The following is an 18126-nucleotide window of genomic DNA, read 5'->3' on the forward strand; positions in this document are numbered from 1 at the left end:
TCTGATGTAGGTTATAAAAAACAGCCTCTCTTAAACTTTGACCTGAGGCCCGGTCATGGCAGACTTTGGGGTTATAGGGCTCATCTACACGTGCTCTGATTCTATGGAAGTTCCAAAAATCAACGTCGTTCTATTAAGTGTCAAATTAAAAAGCCTTCCAACAGGTTGAAGCGGAGCTTTGATACCAACATTATTAATTAGTTTCAGTAGTCTCTCATGCAGACGCCTGCATTGAATGAACGCTCATACCACCACTTCATTGTATGGCTCCATGTTTAATGACATCGATAGCAGAAACGTTTGTTGCTTTTTTTGTCGGTCCACGGTTTCTTGATCAACTGCGCAGCAAATTATCAGACGAAACACCGGGCCTATATTCACTCCACGACTCCGCGGACCAGCAGTCTCCACGTTGCGCACCCATTGAGAAATGCTGAATAGCCCACAACCAATTTCAATTCTTCGACACGGTCACCGATAGACTAGCGGGGAGAAGGAATGGGAAAAGATCTCTGCACAGTTCTTCCACTCATGCCAAGTAAAAGCGCTGTCGAGATGTTTGTGTGAATGACACGAAGCGTAGGCCATAGTGTGATATGCGTAAACCAATGGTGTAGAGATGACACCACAGGGTTTTATTTGAGAGCCTACGTTTGCATGTAGCCTAGGCAATTTATATTCACAATACTTAGGCCTACTAAAATAAATATTATTTTACTGCATTTGTATTGGTTGTTTAGAGCAAAAAAAAATCGATCGGTCTTAATGCATGGTTTACAACCGGCAAGTCGGTCGGACTAAAAGGGGGAAAAAATAAATATTTGGGTCGGTTCTAAATTGACAGGGTCGGTCGGGTTACGACAAACAAAAATATTTTTAAGGATGGCCTTATCATACATTCACGTCCATCATCCTACTATTTCTGCATGATTACTTATACTTACCTCTCGTGGTCTGTGTACTTCTGGGATGATGATATTTTACGTCACATAATACCAATAATCTACAAGTTGGTTTTTGTACTGGTTTAGGCTTAGTACATTTCATGGTATGCGTATTTCACAATAGGCTAATAAAACAGTTTTTAATGAGTATATCAATCCAGTTATTTTATTGTTCCAAACGTCATCATTGAGTTAACTGTTTCAACTATTGTGTTTCAAAATCCAAACTAAGAAAATTAGGCAACTGACTAAACCTTGCAATGCATGCTGGGAAGCAAATAAAGCTAACAATGCTAACAACATGCTATTCATTTAGATTTGTATAAGTAAGTATAAGTATATATACTTTTTTGATCCCGTGAGGGAAATTTGGTCTCTGCATTTAACCCAATCGGTGAATAGACCTCTGAAGTTCGCCTACAAAAAAGCTGCCATCTTTGACATCCGGTATCTGGCGATTTTTCCTATGGGAAAATAACATGGGGATTTTGAATAATCGCACCTGTTAAAGTCTCGTGGGGATGAAAAAGTCTGAAATGCAGACATTTTCCTGAACACGCTTTTGTCCTCTGCCTTCGAGTAGATACTGTGATCTCCGGTAAGTGAATGTGGCACACTTAGATTTTTGCTACCCCAGAGCTAACTTGCAATGCAATTTGCCATAGGTAGTTAGCTTCAATTAACAACCGGATCTCCTTATATGGGCAAAGATGGCCGTTTTGGATCTTTTTTGTAGGCGAACTTCAGAGGTCTATTAGTGAAACACAAACAGCACACAGTGAACACACAGTGAGGTGAAGCACACACTAATCCCGGCGCAGTGAGCTGCCTGCTACAACGGCGGCGCTCGGGAAGCAGTGAGGGGTTAGGTGCCTTGCTCAAGGGCACTTCAGCCGCGGCCCACTGGTCGGGGCTCGAACCGGCAACCCTCCGGTTACAAGTCCAGAGTGCTAATCAGTGGGCCACGGCTGCCCCTTGTCAGGGATGCTTAGACTGCAATTAGTGTCTTATATTATCTCCAACTTGGTAGCGGTGTAGATCTCCTGGGTAGGTAGAACAATGTAAAACTGTCTAATACTCTATATTCAGAACAAAATGCATGAGTCACAAAAACAATTCACTGATGACCTCATTGTAGCACAGCCAATGTAGTCTAGGCCTTACCATGTGAACCAACATGATTGTTCTTTTGTTTTACATGGTAACAGGTAGTATTAACTGGTACATTCAATATCATGTACATGCCATAATAAATAGCAAACTAGTGATTACCTAACCCTTTGTTAATATTTGTTAATTGTTACTAACATATCTATTTGGCACAAGTTAACAGTTTTTTCATCATTAATTAAAGGAGAATTCCGGTGTGATTTTGACCTAAAGTGTTTTGAAACATGACGCCGAGTGTGAACCTATGTCTCATAGCCCATCTCGGCTTGTCCCCTGCACTCCGAAATCTGGCGCTAGTTAGCCGATGCTACCAACAAGCCAGGCAATGCTGGTACCTCGGGCATCGGCCTAGCCATGCAAATAAATCACTGTTTTACACCATTTACAAGGCTCAACATATCTCCACACTTCATTGGTATACTTTCCAAGGCCCTGACATTTAAAACGAGACATTGAGAACTTTGAAAAAGCACTGGTAGTTTACTTACAAGACGATTTATACAGACAGTGTCTTCACGAAGTTTAGCGTTTGCAGCCATCTTGAATTTAGTCACGATAAGTCGAGCGACGAGCACGAATGAACAGGATAAGGGATCAGATTGCAAAAATAATCCCGTGGAAATGCATGCATTCCAGTTGCTGCTTAAATTATGTATTGACGATGTACATGACAACGAAGAGCACCTTACAACAAATGGCATAAATGTTTTACTACTCAGTGACGTGAATCTTGCATCTATAGCCTAATGTTGTTGACGGAAGACGTGCTGTAGGCTACACGTGAAGAAGGAGTGGCCAGGTGTGCATACTATATAGCCTACTGATTGCAGCTTCAGATGGCATTACGAAGGATAAGAGAAAAGGAAGAGAAGACAGAATGGTTCGCGTTTGTGCTTTTCCAGGTTGCGGCAAGCAGATGAGAAGTTATGTTCCAGAAAGTTTTCACAGGCTACCTCTACACGAGTCAACTTGGAAGCAGTGGCTTGTTGTTTTGCAAGTCGATGTCGAGACACCTATCCATATACTAAAACAGAAGGATTATGTAGTGCACATTTTGATCCAGACGACTTCATTATAAGAGGCTCTAACCCTCGACAATGAATGCGTCTGAAGAAATCTGCCATCCCGAAATGCGACAACTTTCTCCGAAAGCGACACAACTTTCTCCGGAGGTATGAATTTATTTGGTTATTAGACTGTAAATTGTGTGAACCATGTTAGCATGTATAAATTGTGTGCAGCACTGAACATTGTGTTTGCTACAAATTCACGTAGTTTTGTATTCCAGAAAGAGAAATGAGGCAGATTATGCTACATTCATTATTTAGCCCACCATCAGAAATGTTGCTGGAGAGGGACGGAGTGGTGTGGTTTGTTCTGATATTTTTGATAAATACGTTACAATATAAAACTTGCCATGTAAGCTAACCTGGCTGACCGTGATTGGGGTCCGCTAAGGTGTTTGGGGGATGGGTTTGCTATGCTGCATTCAGTTGCATTGTTATGCGTAATGGTCTAAAGTATTAGCGGGGGGTGGGTGTTGGGGAGTACATTCCTCACAGTTTGAAGTGTTAGAACTTTCCAGGTAGTTAGAGTACCTAAAAGTAGCAAGTGATGGTCAATGAACAGAGTGGGGCCACTTTGGATGGATTGCAAAACAGATGTGCTGCTGTGTGCATCTGAGTGTCCTATAAACCAATGAATAAATAAACTTACTTTGTGTGTATGTATTTTCTTAGGCCAGTACCTCTGAGGACCCGGCAATGTTTCCCTCTGAAATGGCTGCTGCCCCCCAGTCCACGCCTAAAAAACCCCATAGACAACTGCAACACAGGAGGTCTGATTGGTCCACTAGCCTCAGTTTTACCATTTCAAGCCCCAAACAGCCATCAGTAAGGCCACAAACTAGGCCATCAGCATCTGGACAATACACTGCACGACCTGCATCATGGCAATACCCACAGGTAAGCCATGTATTGTGTTGACAGTCAGCCAGTGTTCACATTTCACTGTAATGTCTGCAACACCTTGGTCACCATTGAAGTATCAATGTGGAATTTTTTTTATCAATTTGAAGGAAAGGACTGAAACACCCTCATCATTGTTGAGTCCCTCGAGGGAAGCCAGTGGTGTGACACAACAGCCCTCAGTAAGGCCACAAACTAGGCCATCATCATCTGGACAATACACTCCCAGACCCGCATCATGGCAATACCCACAGGTAAGCCATGTATTGTGTTGACAGTCAGCCGGAGTTCACATGGACCATAGAATAGTCTAGAATAGTATCTACTTTTTGGCTCCCCTTATCCAGCACTGGCCTTGGATCTCCCCCAGAAGATAACTGCAATGAGACATTCTTTGTATCCCTTCACCCCACCTGCAAACAGACTATGAACTCTATACACATACACACACACACACATCTTTACACACGTACACCCCCTACTCCCCATCCCATGCATTCGCCGCTTCTTACTCCCAGTCTGACAAGCGGGTCTGGAACAGCGCTGCCCATGGCTGCAGAAAAGGATGCCACCCCCCCCCCCCTCCACCCGTTGTCTTCCATGTGTCTATGTGCCTATGTTGCTGAGGCTCCCCATAGGAGCATAGTATGGGGGTGCTACTACTACTACTACTTTTCACTGTAATGTCTGCAACACCTTGGTCACCACTGAAGTAGCTATGTGTCATTTTTTTTATAAATTTGAAGGAAAGGACTGAAACACCCCCCTCATTGTGGAGTCCCTCGAGGGAAGCCAGTGGAGTGACACAATCAGTGAGTTTAATTTTTAATTTCATATATGGTTCTGGTGATAATGTGCTACACTGATGCTCCATTTAGAAGTAAATGTGTAATCATTTCCAACAATGACATTATTCATCTGTCCTTTGATCAACAGGAAGATGTAGAGGAAGGTGTTGCAGGTGCTTCAGACACATCTGTGCAAGATATGAGCATTAGCTTTGGGGAAATGGATTTGGACCCTAAAGACACCAGTTTTGTGCCCCTGAGTGACACCACCTCATCCAGCCCAAGCTCTGGCTCTGTCTCCAGCTCTGGCAGCACAAATGGATGGGCAGGAAGAAAGTGGCTAGTTGATGAGGCCAAGCTGATGGAGCTTTTTAGAACATGCACTCAGTGTGGTGTGGCCATTGAGGAAAAACGAGTAGCCACACGTGCCAGCCAGATCAGAATACACTGGACGTGTTTGAAGGGACACACCGGGGAATGGGCATCATGCACTGACCAAAGGAATATGGCCCGCAACAACCTCTTGGCATGTGCTGCAACATTTTTCACCGGAGCCACCTACTCGGACATCAAAGAATGGGCAGAACTAATCAACCTGCAGCTACCAGGCAAGACTCAGTTTTACGCCGTTCAATCCAAATACCTCATCCCTGTAATAAATCATGCATACAAGGGACAACAACAAAAAATTCTGGAGAGGATTTCTCAACTTTCTGCTTCGGGGCAAAAACTGGAAATGTGTGGTGATGCGAGGTGTGATAGCCCTGGTAAGCATTGTTATTCGTCAGATTTTGGTTGACTTTCAAATATACACAATTCCTTTTTTTTTTCCCAAAATCACAGACATGTTTGTTTTTCCAAAAGGCTACAGCTGCAAGTACAGCACCTATTCTTTTCAAGATGATGCAACAAAAGAAATTCTTCATTTTGAACTTGTACAGGTAAACAAGCATAGATGCCTGTTGTTGTTATGTGAAATAAGCGTACAGTTGCTGTCAAGGCAATAAGTTGGGACTATGTACATGCACATGTGAAATAACAAACTGGTATTTTTACTATGTTATTAGGTTACAGAAGCATCGAGTTCCGTGGCAATGGAGGCAATGGGCTTTCAGAGAGGCCTAAATCACCTCCTCGATCTCAGGCTGGACATTGGGGTGATGGCGACCGACAGATCGCCATCAATAAGAAAACTAATGAGGGAAAGCTATGGCAACATTCGTCACGAATATGACCCTTGGCATGTGAACAAGAGTATGCATCATATTTACTAGATATCCACACGTGTGTGACTGGTTGTTGCTGGTGAAATAGAAGCTCATATTGTTTTTGAACTCTCCATAGGTCTCAAGAAGAAACTGGTGTCTGTCTCTAATTAAAAAAATTACAGAGAGCTTCGACCATGGCTGAGGTCTATCAGCAATCACTTATACTGGGCATGCAGTTCCAGCCATGGTGATGAACAGGTAACCATGAAATTATGAATCATTATTTTATGACGCACATTAGGAAAAAAAAATATTTTAGTTAAAAAATGTATAACCCAAGACAGTGTTGACACATGAACTCACAAAAGTATTCTCCATAATTTCTAAGGGTTGTATTTTATGTCGTTTTTCAGGAGTGTGTGCGACGGTGGACATCTTCACCATATTCGTGGCATCCACAGATGGGAAGAGAATGGGCGGGAGTACCAATGTGCTCACCCACCTCTCTCAGAGGAGGATCAGGAGAAAAAAAGGTGGCTGGAACATGACTCCCCAGCTTTCCGTGCTCTCAGAGTTGGTTGAGGATAAAACCCTCCTGCGTGACCTGAGACAGATGGCTCTGTTCAAGCACACTGGTATGCCTTCACAGTCATTGAAATTAGTTTCTTAGAATTGCATTATCTTTGTTATTAAAAAGAGGAAGCGAACAGCTGTTTATTATCTAGTCACACTGTTGTCATTTGTAACCTCAGACAGCATAAGACTGTCAGCATTCCTGATAAATCTTAACTTTTCAACACCAGCAATTATCACTTTACATGACTGATATTGATTGATATATTTCAATTGGACATATTTTGCAGGATCTCTTGAAGTCTTTCACAACGTCACCCTGAAGTACGCACCAAAGCGACTTCACTTTACATACGACTCAATGAGAGCCCGCACAGAATTGGCCATCATAGATCGATCACAATATCAATATTGGAAGGGAACAAAAAACAACACTTGAGGGTAAGGAAACGGCTTTGCGTCCAAATTTTGTGTGTTCTGAACAGTACAGTAATTAGTAGAATAACTAACTTGATTTCGGACTTATTTTACCATGACACACATAGCTAAACAGTGTTATAGTAGCCTACATAATCAACGACTTATTTTGTCTGTGGGATAGGAAAACCACAGTACAAGTACATGTACACAAAGACGACACAGCAGTGGGTGGCTAAGCCAGTGTATGAGCCCACCTCTCAGGACTTTAGAAAAGACCTGATGGAGGACGTCTTGAAGTTGAGGGAGGAGAAAAGCCTGGAACCTTGGCCCCGTCCTCCTCCTCGCCCAAGAAGGTTGCTGCAAAATATTGCACCAGTGCCGAGGCCAGACCCGTCTGAGTTGGTGGCCCAAAGGCTGTCGCGGTTCAAGCAACTCTGACTTGTAGTGACATTTCTTTTGTTCTTTTAGAGTATCGTTTTCTTTGTATTTTTTATTTATAATGTACATAGTTTGTTTTTTCTTTTGTGTTTATTTCATGTTCTATGTGTGGTCTACATCTTTGTTGTTTGTCTGTAAATAAATATTGTAGTTTGGAATGAAAACCAAGAAAATGTGTTGATTTTATATTGTTGTTATTTCAAATGAGTATGAACAATATTACCCCCTCACATTGCAATACAAATAATATCAACAAAGTAACACATTTTAGTAATTGGTAACTAGATGATCCTGGAAGCGTCTTCTGCCTCCTGGAATCCATGGTATACTCCACTGGTAGAGGGGTATTCTTTTCTTATTGCTGTAACCACACAGCTTGGCAGAACTTGTCTTTCCCCTCGTCCCAGTTTCTCTCCTTGAAGCACCCACTCAAGGAAAACCCGGTAAGCCACAAGTCTGCACTGTCTGGGAGGGGAGGGGAGGGGAGGGGAGGGGGAGAGGCAAGAAAAGGTGACACTTCGGTCATTATCATTGTTATATCATATCATTATCATAATCAAGTAACTTAGCTGCCAATTCAAACTGCAAATACAGTAACTATTGGATTGATCAAAAGCAATAAAACCCAAGTGTGCAGAGTACTTACTCAGTAGATAAATGTCCATCTTGCCCCTCCGGCGTGGGTCTTCGTGTCCAGTTTAATTTTGGGACATGGAAAAAGGCTTCCAATACCCACAAGTCCAGAAGGGAAGAAAAGCCTTGCGCTAATGTCACGCAGTGTGCGTCTTGAGTGCGATGGTGCAAAAGGTCCCACTCTTTGCAACAAAAACATTCCATATCGGTAGGCATTATCTCACAGCATCGGCAGGAGCACCACCATTTCCCCGTGATACGAGGCTGTGTTGTGGCTGTGCTTGCTCCGCACGCTGTCTCTCAATCTCTCTCCTTTCACGGCGCTCACGCAGCTCTTCCTCCGTATATTCTGGCTCAAATAAATAAGGACGACCATCAAACTCAAATGTTTCCTCCTCGTCTTCATAAAACTCCGTAGCTTCATCATCCGACATCCTTGCAATAGCCTAGTTGCCAACTGTTTGCACTAACTCCAGTCCACAACTAAGGCGAGTTTTCACGTGACTTATCAGCTGTAGTTTCGCTCCTGCTCGTCGCTCGACTTATCGTGACTAAATTCAAGATGGCTGCAAACGCTAAACTTCGTGAAGACACTGTCTGTATAAATCGTCTTGTAAGTAAACTACCAGTGCTTTTTCAAAGTTCTCAATGTCTCGTTTTAAATGTCAGGGCCTTGGAAAGTATACCAATGAAGTGTGGAGATATGTTGAGCCTTGTAAATGGTGTAAAACAGTGATTTATTTGCATGGCTAGGCCGATGCCCGAGGTACCAGCATTGCCTGGCTTGTTGGTAGCATCGGCTAACTAGCGCCAGATTTCGGAGTGCAGGGGACAAGCAGAGATGGGCTATGAGACATAGGTTCACACTCGGCGTCATGTTTCAAAACACTTTAGGTCAAAATCACACCGGAATTCTCCTTTAAATATTAGTTTGTGGCGGTAGTGGGGTAGAGTAACGGTTGGGCGCCAGGTGGATTTATCCACCACCACTCAGACAGAGTGAAGATAAACTAAGGTTAAGAAATAATAACTAAAGGGCTTTATAAATCACCACAAAACATTAAATGGTTTTAACTCTTTAACTAAAAAGACTTCAAGAAAGGCAAACAGGTGTGTTCAAAATGGAATATATTGTTCAGGACACACGACACTCCATTCAGCCTATTTTTAGGTCAGGCCACTAGGAGGCGGTAGCCTCGACAAAAAATGCAAAAAGGCAAGACACAAAAAGGTCCAAAAACGAGGGGGAAAAAAAGTATCTTCAGTCAAAAGACCTCTTCAGCCTAAGGCCACAATAAATCCAAAACAGTTAACAGTTAAACAATTTAGGCTGCTATTATAAGCTACTCAAATGCAGCACAGACATTTTATTTAGGCTATAATTAATTGGCTACTATAACATAGCCGACTGCTTCAAAGCTCCCAGTGTGGATAAACCAATAAATACAAAATAACAATAAATAGCAAAATCATGGTAACAAAAAGAAAAGCTCTCCAAAACTAGAGCACAAAAGTGATTGCTTTCAGTTTACAGTTTAGATTAGATTACAATAAAGGCAGGCCGGCGCCGGAGGAAAGGAAAATGTAGAAATAAAAATATCCCCAAAAGACAAAATGATAATCCCCAGGAAAACCCCTAAGGAAACCCTCCCCAGTAGCCTATGTAATCTATATTCAACTTAAAGTCGCGCCGCTCACGACTAAACAACAAGAGCGCTTTTAAAGAGCATGGGACAACACAGAGAAGTGGGCCAGCTGCTACAACCTCGCTACTGTCGCGTGTCTCCTGCAAACAATGGTAAAACAGTTCTAATGCAAGGAGATCACGGAGCGAATGGAGTGCACACCAAAGGACCAAACAACTCGCACAAAACTACTAGCTTACCCACGTTGCGTGACTCCTGCAAACAATGATAAGAGAGTTACAGTGCAAGGAGATCACGGAACGAATGGGGCAAGACAGGCCCACAGGCCAGGAACAACAACTTTGCTGCCGTGATCGCTTGCTGAACAATGATAAAACAGTTTGTTATTGCAAAGCGATCACGGAGCTCGGTTTGGACTAGACCAAACACGCACAAAACTCTGAACAACTCGGTGGAGTTATCAACCTAAAATTTACTGCGGGACACCCCAACGAGTGAAAATGTCCTTAAGCAGACATTTGCTAATTGCCTCTGCAGTGGCTTGACGTAGTGGAAAGAGTTCAACCCACCTTGTGTAGTAATCTACCACTACCAGTAACTGGGTGTTCCTCAGAGAACTCTGCGGCAAAGGACCCATGAGATCAAGACCAAGCATCTGCCATGGTTCTGAAACTTCAGTCTGCTGCAAGTAACCAGCAGGTTTGACACACTCTGGCTTATGGGTCTGGCAAACACGACAGGTCTGGACATAATCTCCAACATCCTTCCACATCTTTGGCCAGTAAGCCACATCCATTACTCTTTTCAGAGTTTTATAACGACCCAAATGACCACACAGTGGGCTGTCATGGTAGGCTCTGAGTACAGTCACGCAATGGTCTGGGGACGAAGATCTGATAATGTGTACCCCGCTGAGGATGCACAGTTTTACGATAGACCTTATCTTCCACAATTGCATACTCTAAGGCACAGGGACCAGTGGTGCTCTCTGCCTCAGTTAACATTCTGTATAGCCCCTGACTTTCAGGATCTTCCTGTTGTGCTTTCCACACGTCATCGTCAGTCAAAGGGAATGGAACAAGCTTGTCTAAATCTGCACTGCACACTGCCAAGGAACTCTCACCGCCAAGGCAGGTTGCACGGGAGAGCGCGTCAGGAGCAGCGTTCAATTTACCCTTCCTGTACTCTATGGTGAAACAAAACTCCTGCAGACGTAAGGCCCAACGCACCAGACGAGAGTTTGCTTTAGTGGTGTTGAACACCCAAAGAAGAGAGGAATGATCGGTCACCACTACAAACGGTTTTCCCTCTAAGTAGTGTCTCCATCTCTCTAGCGGCCACATCACAGCTAGACACTCACGTTCAGTGGTTGAATAGTTCTTCTCTGCACCAGAGAGTGACCGGCTCGCATATGCTAGCACTTCCTCATCAGCCAACGCTGACAATCTCTGAGCAAGTACAGCACCGAGACCTATGGCACTCGCATCTGTGTAAACAATGAAGGTGCAGTCAGTGTTAGGATGACCAAGGATCGGAGGAGCAGTCAAATGTTGTTTGAGGGTGTCAAACGACCTCTGACACTCAGCTGTCCATCTAAATGTCAACCCTTTTCACTTTAGAGCATTCAAAGGCTCCGCAACGACAGAAAAATTCGACACATACCTATGGTACCATCCAGCTAATCCAAGGAAGCGCTGAACTTCCTTCAGATTACTGGGAACTGGATAGGCTTTCACCGCTTCGGTATTCTCAGAGTCTGCTCTCACTCCCTCCTTACTCACAACATGACCAAGGAACTTGATTTCTGGCATGCAGAAGTGACACTTCTTGAGTTTAAGGGTGAGGCCGCCGTCTCTGAGACAATTAAACACAGTCTGGATATCTTCAAAGTGTTGGTCAAGGTCAGCAGAGTATATGATAATATCATCAAGATACACAAAACAGCATTTTCCAAGACAACTTTGTAGAACTCTGTTCATGAGCCGCTGGAAACTAGCAGGCGCGTTTTTTAGACCAAATGGCATTTCCTTGAAAGAATAGAGGCCAAAAGGAGTGATGAAAGCAGTAATGGGACAACTGGCAGGCTCCACTTGCCAATAGCCGCTATTCAGATCTAAAGAGCTAAACACTGCAGACCCTGCCAGTGATTCCAGGATCTCATTCACAGTTGGCAATGGGAACGAGTCTCTCTCAGTGGGAATTCAAACGACGATAGTCAACACAAAATCTAGTGCTACCATCCTTTTTGGTAGGGATGCACGACATATCGGCGGCCGATATATTATTAGCCGATAAGTGAAAAAATTAAAATATTATTTAATCGGTCCGATAACAGAATTCTGGCCGATAATTTGCGCCGATATTTAGTCCTAATTTAGGCCTACGTAAGGTCCGTCTGGCTACACTGAGCTACTTGAGCTTGGTTGGTTATACTTTTTCCTCAATATAATGTCAGCGGTGTGAATGTATTTCACCACTCTAACAAAATCTGTGGATATGCGTTCATTTGGAAATCTGTGCATCTCAAAATCCTCTCGTGAATGATCCGCCATTTAACCTTAACAGAGCGGAGCTCAGCCCTATCTAGAGCTGTCTTGTGCTGGTGTGTTGGCACTTTACCGCGCTGGTTGGGGAAACAAATAAAAAAACTTGTTAGTGGGACGAGTACATAAGTAGGCCTAGTTCTAAGTTGTGTTTTAGTGTTATATTTGCATTACTTTAGCTTGGGTTTTGTATTATTACCTAGAAATATGCTAACCATTCGTGCTTCAGTTCCAGACAGGTCATCATAATAAGTTATTAAAACCTTCGGGGCTAACTCCTTTCATTTCTGCTGCAGCAGGTTGTGCGCAACAGAGTAGACGGACATAAGAGACAGTCTGAGGAGTTGCAGCTTTATTCAGTTACCCGCAGTTGAAACTAAACCTAAGTTTCCCTCACAAACACTGATTTGGTCGCTATACTGTAGCTTATTCCAAGCTGAGCCGTTTATGAGTGTTTAGTCCTAAATGAAAACGATTCAAACTCTCTAGCCACTCACTCGCAATTCACTGACGTCAGGTTCACTTAAAGGAGCCACACATACTGTAGGGCTAGGCTACTGTTATGTTGTTGACTGCCGTACTATTGAGGACTATTATGAGTTCTGTCCATCATTTGGTGGTAGGTAAAATTACTGCAATAAAATTATGCTTATTAAATGCTTTCCCCAAATCACTTTTCACAATTTTTTTTCAAGAGTAATATTATCGGTTATCGTATCGGTATCGGCCACAACAAACCAATAAATATCGGTTATCGTTATCGGCCCTAAAATTCCATATCGGTGCATCTCTACTTTTTGGGTACCATAACAACAGGTGAGGCCCATGGGGAATGGGAAGGCTCGATGATTCCCTGAGATAGCATGTCTTCAATGTGAGCCTTTACTTACTGACGTTTGTGAACAGGCAGGCGGTATGGCTTTTGAGCAACTACAACATTTATTTATTTTTATTTATTTTGTGCTGCAGCAAAGAGGTGTGACCCAGTTTGGTGGTACATACCTCAGGATTTGCAAGCAGAAGAGTCTTTAACTTCTCTGCATTTTGACCACTTAAACTACTCTGACTCACAGCAGCTTGTAACAGGGACTGCAGGTCCTCAGCAGGAATAGACCTACTAGGTTCTGCCAAACTGGAAAGTGGAGGCATAGTGGTTATGACAGTGGCAGAAGTCGTGGTTAGAGAGGATGGCGGGTGCAAGCCCCAACTAATGTAGAATTCATCAGCAGGAGTAAAGCTACTAGGCTCAGATGAACAAAGGGAAGATGGTGGCAGAGAGAGCATGAGTGAGGCAGCAGTAGTGGTTGGAGAAGACTGAATACCCCAACTATCTCTGGGTCTTGCCATGACATGAAAAGGAAAAGCCCTACCTTGTTGGTCCCCCAAAATAGAATACGCTTGATCTCTCACATTAAGCTGCATTCCACTAACAGAAATGAAATCCAACCTAAGAACCAGAGGATAGGCGAGGACATAAACAGCAAGCACCGCAGTTAGAACACTCCAGCTATGTCCATGCATACTGTACTCTAACACCTTGCAACCTACAGGATGGGTATTTGTACCGTTTGCAAGATACAGGGGTCCTTCATGCCATGGCTCAAGTTTCTCATTTGGAGCTTTAATTGTGTTCCACAAATCAAAACTCATTAAGCTATATGTAGCCTTGCCCTGGCAGCGTCTGACTGTGACTGGCACTGCCAGCTGCCTCAATACTACCACTGGACCAGACTGGGGAGGCATGGAGTTTGTCTTGGGCCTAACAACAGGCTGAGACTTAAAGGAGGGCTGGTTACCACCTCTTGTACAGGGCCTGGAATGCGAAGGTGAAATCCCTCACACTCTCATAGGGTAACTGAACTCTATGTCGGATTCTCTCCTCTAACTAATCTGCATAGTCTTCAGACAAGAACGATTCTAAGAACTGCCTCTTAAACTCAATCCAAGTGTGTACCTTTTCTCTGGCTATCTCCCACCAGTTACGTGCTGTGCCATGCAAGACATTCCTCATAGTGGCTAAGATCTCAGAATTGGACATGGGTCGCAGAGCAAGGAAGTCCTTACACTTAGAAATATACAAAAGTGGGTCAGTGTCATCATCTGAACCACCGAAAGAGGGAAAAATCAATTTGATTGGCAAATGCCGATCACCAGTATGGAGAACTGAAGGTAAAGCATCAGGTTTGGACTCAGGTTCGACATCAGTAGAAGACCTCTGTTGATAACCGATACCAGTAAAAGAGCTCACGACTCTTGAAGGTGGATAAGTTGGTGTAACATTCAACTCATTAACTTTTTCAGCAAGACTTTCAACTGAATCTTTGATGACACAAATCTGTAACTGCAGGTCCTGCAGCTCAGGCTAGTCTATTCAGTTGGTCAGAGACAGAAATAGAAAAAGAATCCAATAAACCAGTGTGTGATTCTTTTAACAGGGTCTGGAACTCAGTTGATGTCTGCTTAGAGTTCCACTGAATGTGTTCTATGCATTTTGAGAGTAACTCTCTGATGCGCTCTGCAATAGTATTAAGCAGGTCATCATTCGCTTTTTCCACTAAACGAGAAACATCCCCTTTAGCTTCAACAGCTTCTTTGGAAACATGCTTCAAGCCCTCCTCAAGCCATTGTCTCTGACAGGCAATGGTGCTTTCAAACACTGTTTTCATAGAATCAATGGCCTGGGAGAAAACCTGAAGATCAACTATTGTGCCCTCATCATTATCTGGAGGAGGTGGTGGGAAAACAGGATTTTCTACGTCTGAAGAGTCTAACTCTACCCGTACACCAGGTGTAGGAATAGAAGGGGGTAGTAGAAAGGACATATCCTCAGAATCTGACATGGTCTCGACAGGGCCAAGCTGTTCCATGATTAACTTATTTTACTCTAATGTACCACAGATCAAAAGTACAGTAAGCAAATTCAGAAACTGATTACACAATGCTACAGTCAATACAAATGCAACACATCACATAGATTCAAATTCAAACAGGCCTGTAAGCTCTTATCTGAATGATACACAATTCAACAATGAAATTCAAAACACTTCCAAGTTCAAAAATAAGTACAATAAGTACAGTTTGAGCAATAGTTCGGGCCCCACGTTGGGCGCCAATATCTGTGGCGGTAGTGGGGTAGCGTAACGGTTGGGCGCCAGGTGGATTTATCCACCACCACTCAGACAGAGTGAAGATAAACTAAGGTTAAGAAATAATAACTAAAGGGCTTTATAAAGCTCCACAAAACATAAAGGGCTCTATCTTCCGTGCCGGCGCAATTGACTTTGTATACTCGCGCGTTTGTCTTTCCTATTTTGCAGTCAGCGCATATTGGAATTTTCCCTCTACAGGTACATGCCTGTAAATTAGGGAATTCGATTGCGCCCACGGGGGCGGTTCAGCGAAAAGACAGGGCGTGTTCCAGCGCAAACGTTCACTGTTGATATTTTGCAGTTTCAGAAAACAATTCCGCCACAGACCAGGAACTCCCTGGTCTAAAGTCTGTGGCGAAAATGCAGATGCTATTTTAAGGGCGCATGCATGACCACAGGCCTGCATGAATGAATGCGTTGCACACCAATCTACAGACACCCCCGTGCACAGACGGAAACATTCAAAGCCTTGATAATATTTGTCCATTTCCCGGTTTTGTTCGTGCATTGGTGACCTAAATATTTAGTAGCCTATATAGTACAACATCTACATGAAATATCTTTACAACAACGCCTAATTACGACCTATTAATCTGGACAACTTTATAGGCTACAGCCCTATAAAGGCTAAAGTTACTTTTAGTTTTGTTCCAATTTACCGTTGTGTAAGGTTTTAAGCACCATAATTTTGCCTACCTTGTTGTAGCCCATCTGAAATAACTCCAAGCTTTGCTATGTTCCCTCCATCCTTTCGTTATTTTCAAAAAACGTTTTATATCCATGATGGCCTTGAAGTCTTGAGTTAGTGAATTAGCTTAAATCAGCTTTTCATGTGCTGTTAACCAGCAACAGATAGTACAAGAAAGCAGCATGGTTACAATTTCTGTACAATTTCTGTAGTTGCTGCATCCATTCATTGTTATTCTCTCTCCTGCTCAAATAAATGTTGTGCGTGAATTAAGTTGATGTTAACGTGTTTACAAACTCTGCTTTAAAGAAAATATTGTAAATAGTCTACTGTCACGCAGTTAATGGGATACTGTGCAGAGTTGAAAGTTAGGTCAACTTAAACGAAGCCCTTGCTTGGCCGCCTGTGCTGCGCAACGCACACTTAGCTCCTCTCATCTATACAATGTAGTTCCCATTTCTGTAAACCATACATAATTTCAAAGAAAAATATTACCACTCGAGGGAAATCAGTGTGGTGTCCATGTGAAAAAATAGGCATAAATCTAGCGTACACATTTTCACGAATCACTGATGTGTTGATGACATAAATTAGGAAATGTTAGAGGACTTAAGGAGACGTGATGTTGAACTGCATGCCGATGCCATTTAACCCAAATGCCCCAGCGGCAGCACGGGAGAGAAGAGATTAACTGACAGAAGATATACATTGTCTATAGAGAGGTAATGTTAGATTACATTGTACATTGCAAATATATCACCATGCATTCATAACCTTGTGATTCAGTGAGAATGATCCCAAAGCATCGGAAAGTATGTCTTTGTGACAATTCTGTATTACATTTTGTCAAGATGAAAAATCAATAGCTAACTGTTCCCAACTGAACAGTGATTATAGCGCTGTGAACGCTCCTGGCTGCGCCTGGCAAATACGCCACCATAATAGCAATCAGCTATGGAACAAGCGTGCCTGTTGTTAAAGGGAATGTGAGATGACGCTCTGATTGGTTTATTGCACGTTACGCCCAAACCACACCCATGATTAATGTAGCTACTTCAGACAACCCCATTTTAGATTTGCGTCGGGCGCAACAGTCAAATATCCCGCCGGTAAAATAGCATCAGCGCCCGAGATCCGCCCACAAAGTGAATTGCGTTTTGCGCAAAGACACTTCCGTTTTAGACCATTAAAATAGGGCCCTAAATGGTTTTAACTCTTTAACTAAAAAGACTTCAAGAAAGGCAAACAGGTGTGTTCAAAATGGAATATATTGTTCAGGACACACATGAACACCACACAAGCAAACAAACAACCACAACAGCAGTAGCAGTCCATTCAGCCTATTTTTAGGTCAGGCCACTAGGAGGCGGTAGGCGGTAGTCTCGACAAAAAACGCAAAAAGGCAAGACGCAAAAAGGTCCAAAAACGAGGGGGAAAAAAGGTATCTTCAGTCAAAAGACCTCTTCAGCCTAAGGCCACAATAAATCCAAAACAGTTAACAGTTAAACAATTTAGGCTGCTATTATAAGCTACTCAAATGCAGCACAGACATTTTATTTAGGTTATAATTAATTGGCTACTATAACATAGCCGACTGCTTCAAAGCTCCCAGTGTGGATAAACCAATAAATACAAAATAACAATAAATAGCAAAATCACGGTAACAAAAAGAAAAGCTCTCCAAAACTAGAGCACAAAAGTGATTGCTTTCAGTTTACAGTTTAGATTAGATTACAATAAAGGCAGGCCGGCGCCGGAGGAAAGGAAAATGTAGAAATAAAAATATCTCCAAAAGACAAAATAATAATCCCCAGGAAAACCCCTAAGGAAACCCTCCCCAGTAGCCTATGTAATCTATATTCAACTTAAAGTCGCGCCGCTCACGACTAAACAACAAGAGCGCTTTTAAAGAGCACAGGACAACACAGAGAAGTGGGCCAGCTGCTACAACCTCGCTAC

General features: G+C 42.9%; 2 protein-coding genes across 7 annotated transcripts in view; one reads left to right on the forward strand and one right to left on the reverse strand.

Annotated features, from left to right (window-relative positions):
- The window catches only part of LOC143111457 (glucose-6-phosphate exchanger SLC37A4-like), an 82678-nt gene that overhangs the window by 18538 nt on the left and 46014 nt on the right, over positions 1-18126 (reverse strand). The gene's annotated exons all lie outside the window — the stretch shown is intronic.
- On the forward strand, positions 3049-7036 carry LOC143111456 (uncharacterized). The gene is made up of 10 exons (XM_076273694.1): positions 3049-3286; positions 3854-4078; positions 4192-4335; positions 4828-4893; positions 5018-5636; positions 5734-5810; positions 5937-6123; positions 6214-6335; positions 6491-6712; positions 6941-7036. Exons 1-8 carry the CDS (start codon positions 3212-3214, stop codon positions 6246-6248), a joined length of 1428 nt encoding a protein of 475 aa, XP_076129809.1. The 5' UTR covers positions 3049-3211; the 3' UTR covers positions 6249-6335; positions 6491-6712; positions 6941-7036.

Source organism: Alosa pseudoharengus, unplaced genomic scaffold (assembly GCF_046254945.1).
Source record: "Alosa pseudoharengus isolate Yale_2024_CS ecotype anadromous, Long Island Sound unplaced genomic scaffold, YU_APseudo_1.1 YU_APseudo_1.1_scf_8, whole genome shotgun sequence".
NCBI lineage: Eukaryota > Metazoa > Chordata > Actinopteri > Clupeiformes > Clupeidae > Alosa > Alosa pseudoharengus.

What these genes read in the sequence shown, in the direction of transcription:
- LOC143111456 (XM_076273694.1), top strand. Translation starts at nt 3,212, where the DNA reads ATGAATGCGTCTGAAGAAATCTGCCATCCCGAAATGCGACAACTTTCT. An exon ending in CATCATGGCAATACCCACAG is followed by an intron (nt 4,079 to 4,191) that starts GTAAGCCATGTA and finishes ATCAATTTGAAG; the next exon opens with GAAAGGACTGAAACACCCTC. An exon ending in CCCTTGGCATGTGAACAAGA is followed by an intron (nt 6,124 to 6,213) that starts GTATGCATCATA and finishes AACTCTCCATAG; the next exon opens with GTCTCAAGAAGAAACTGGTG.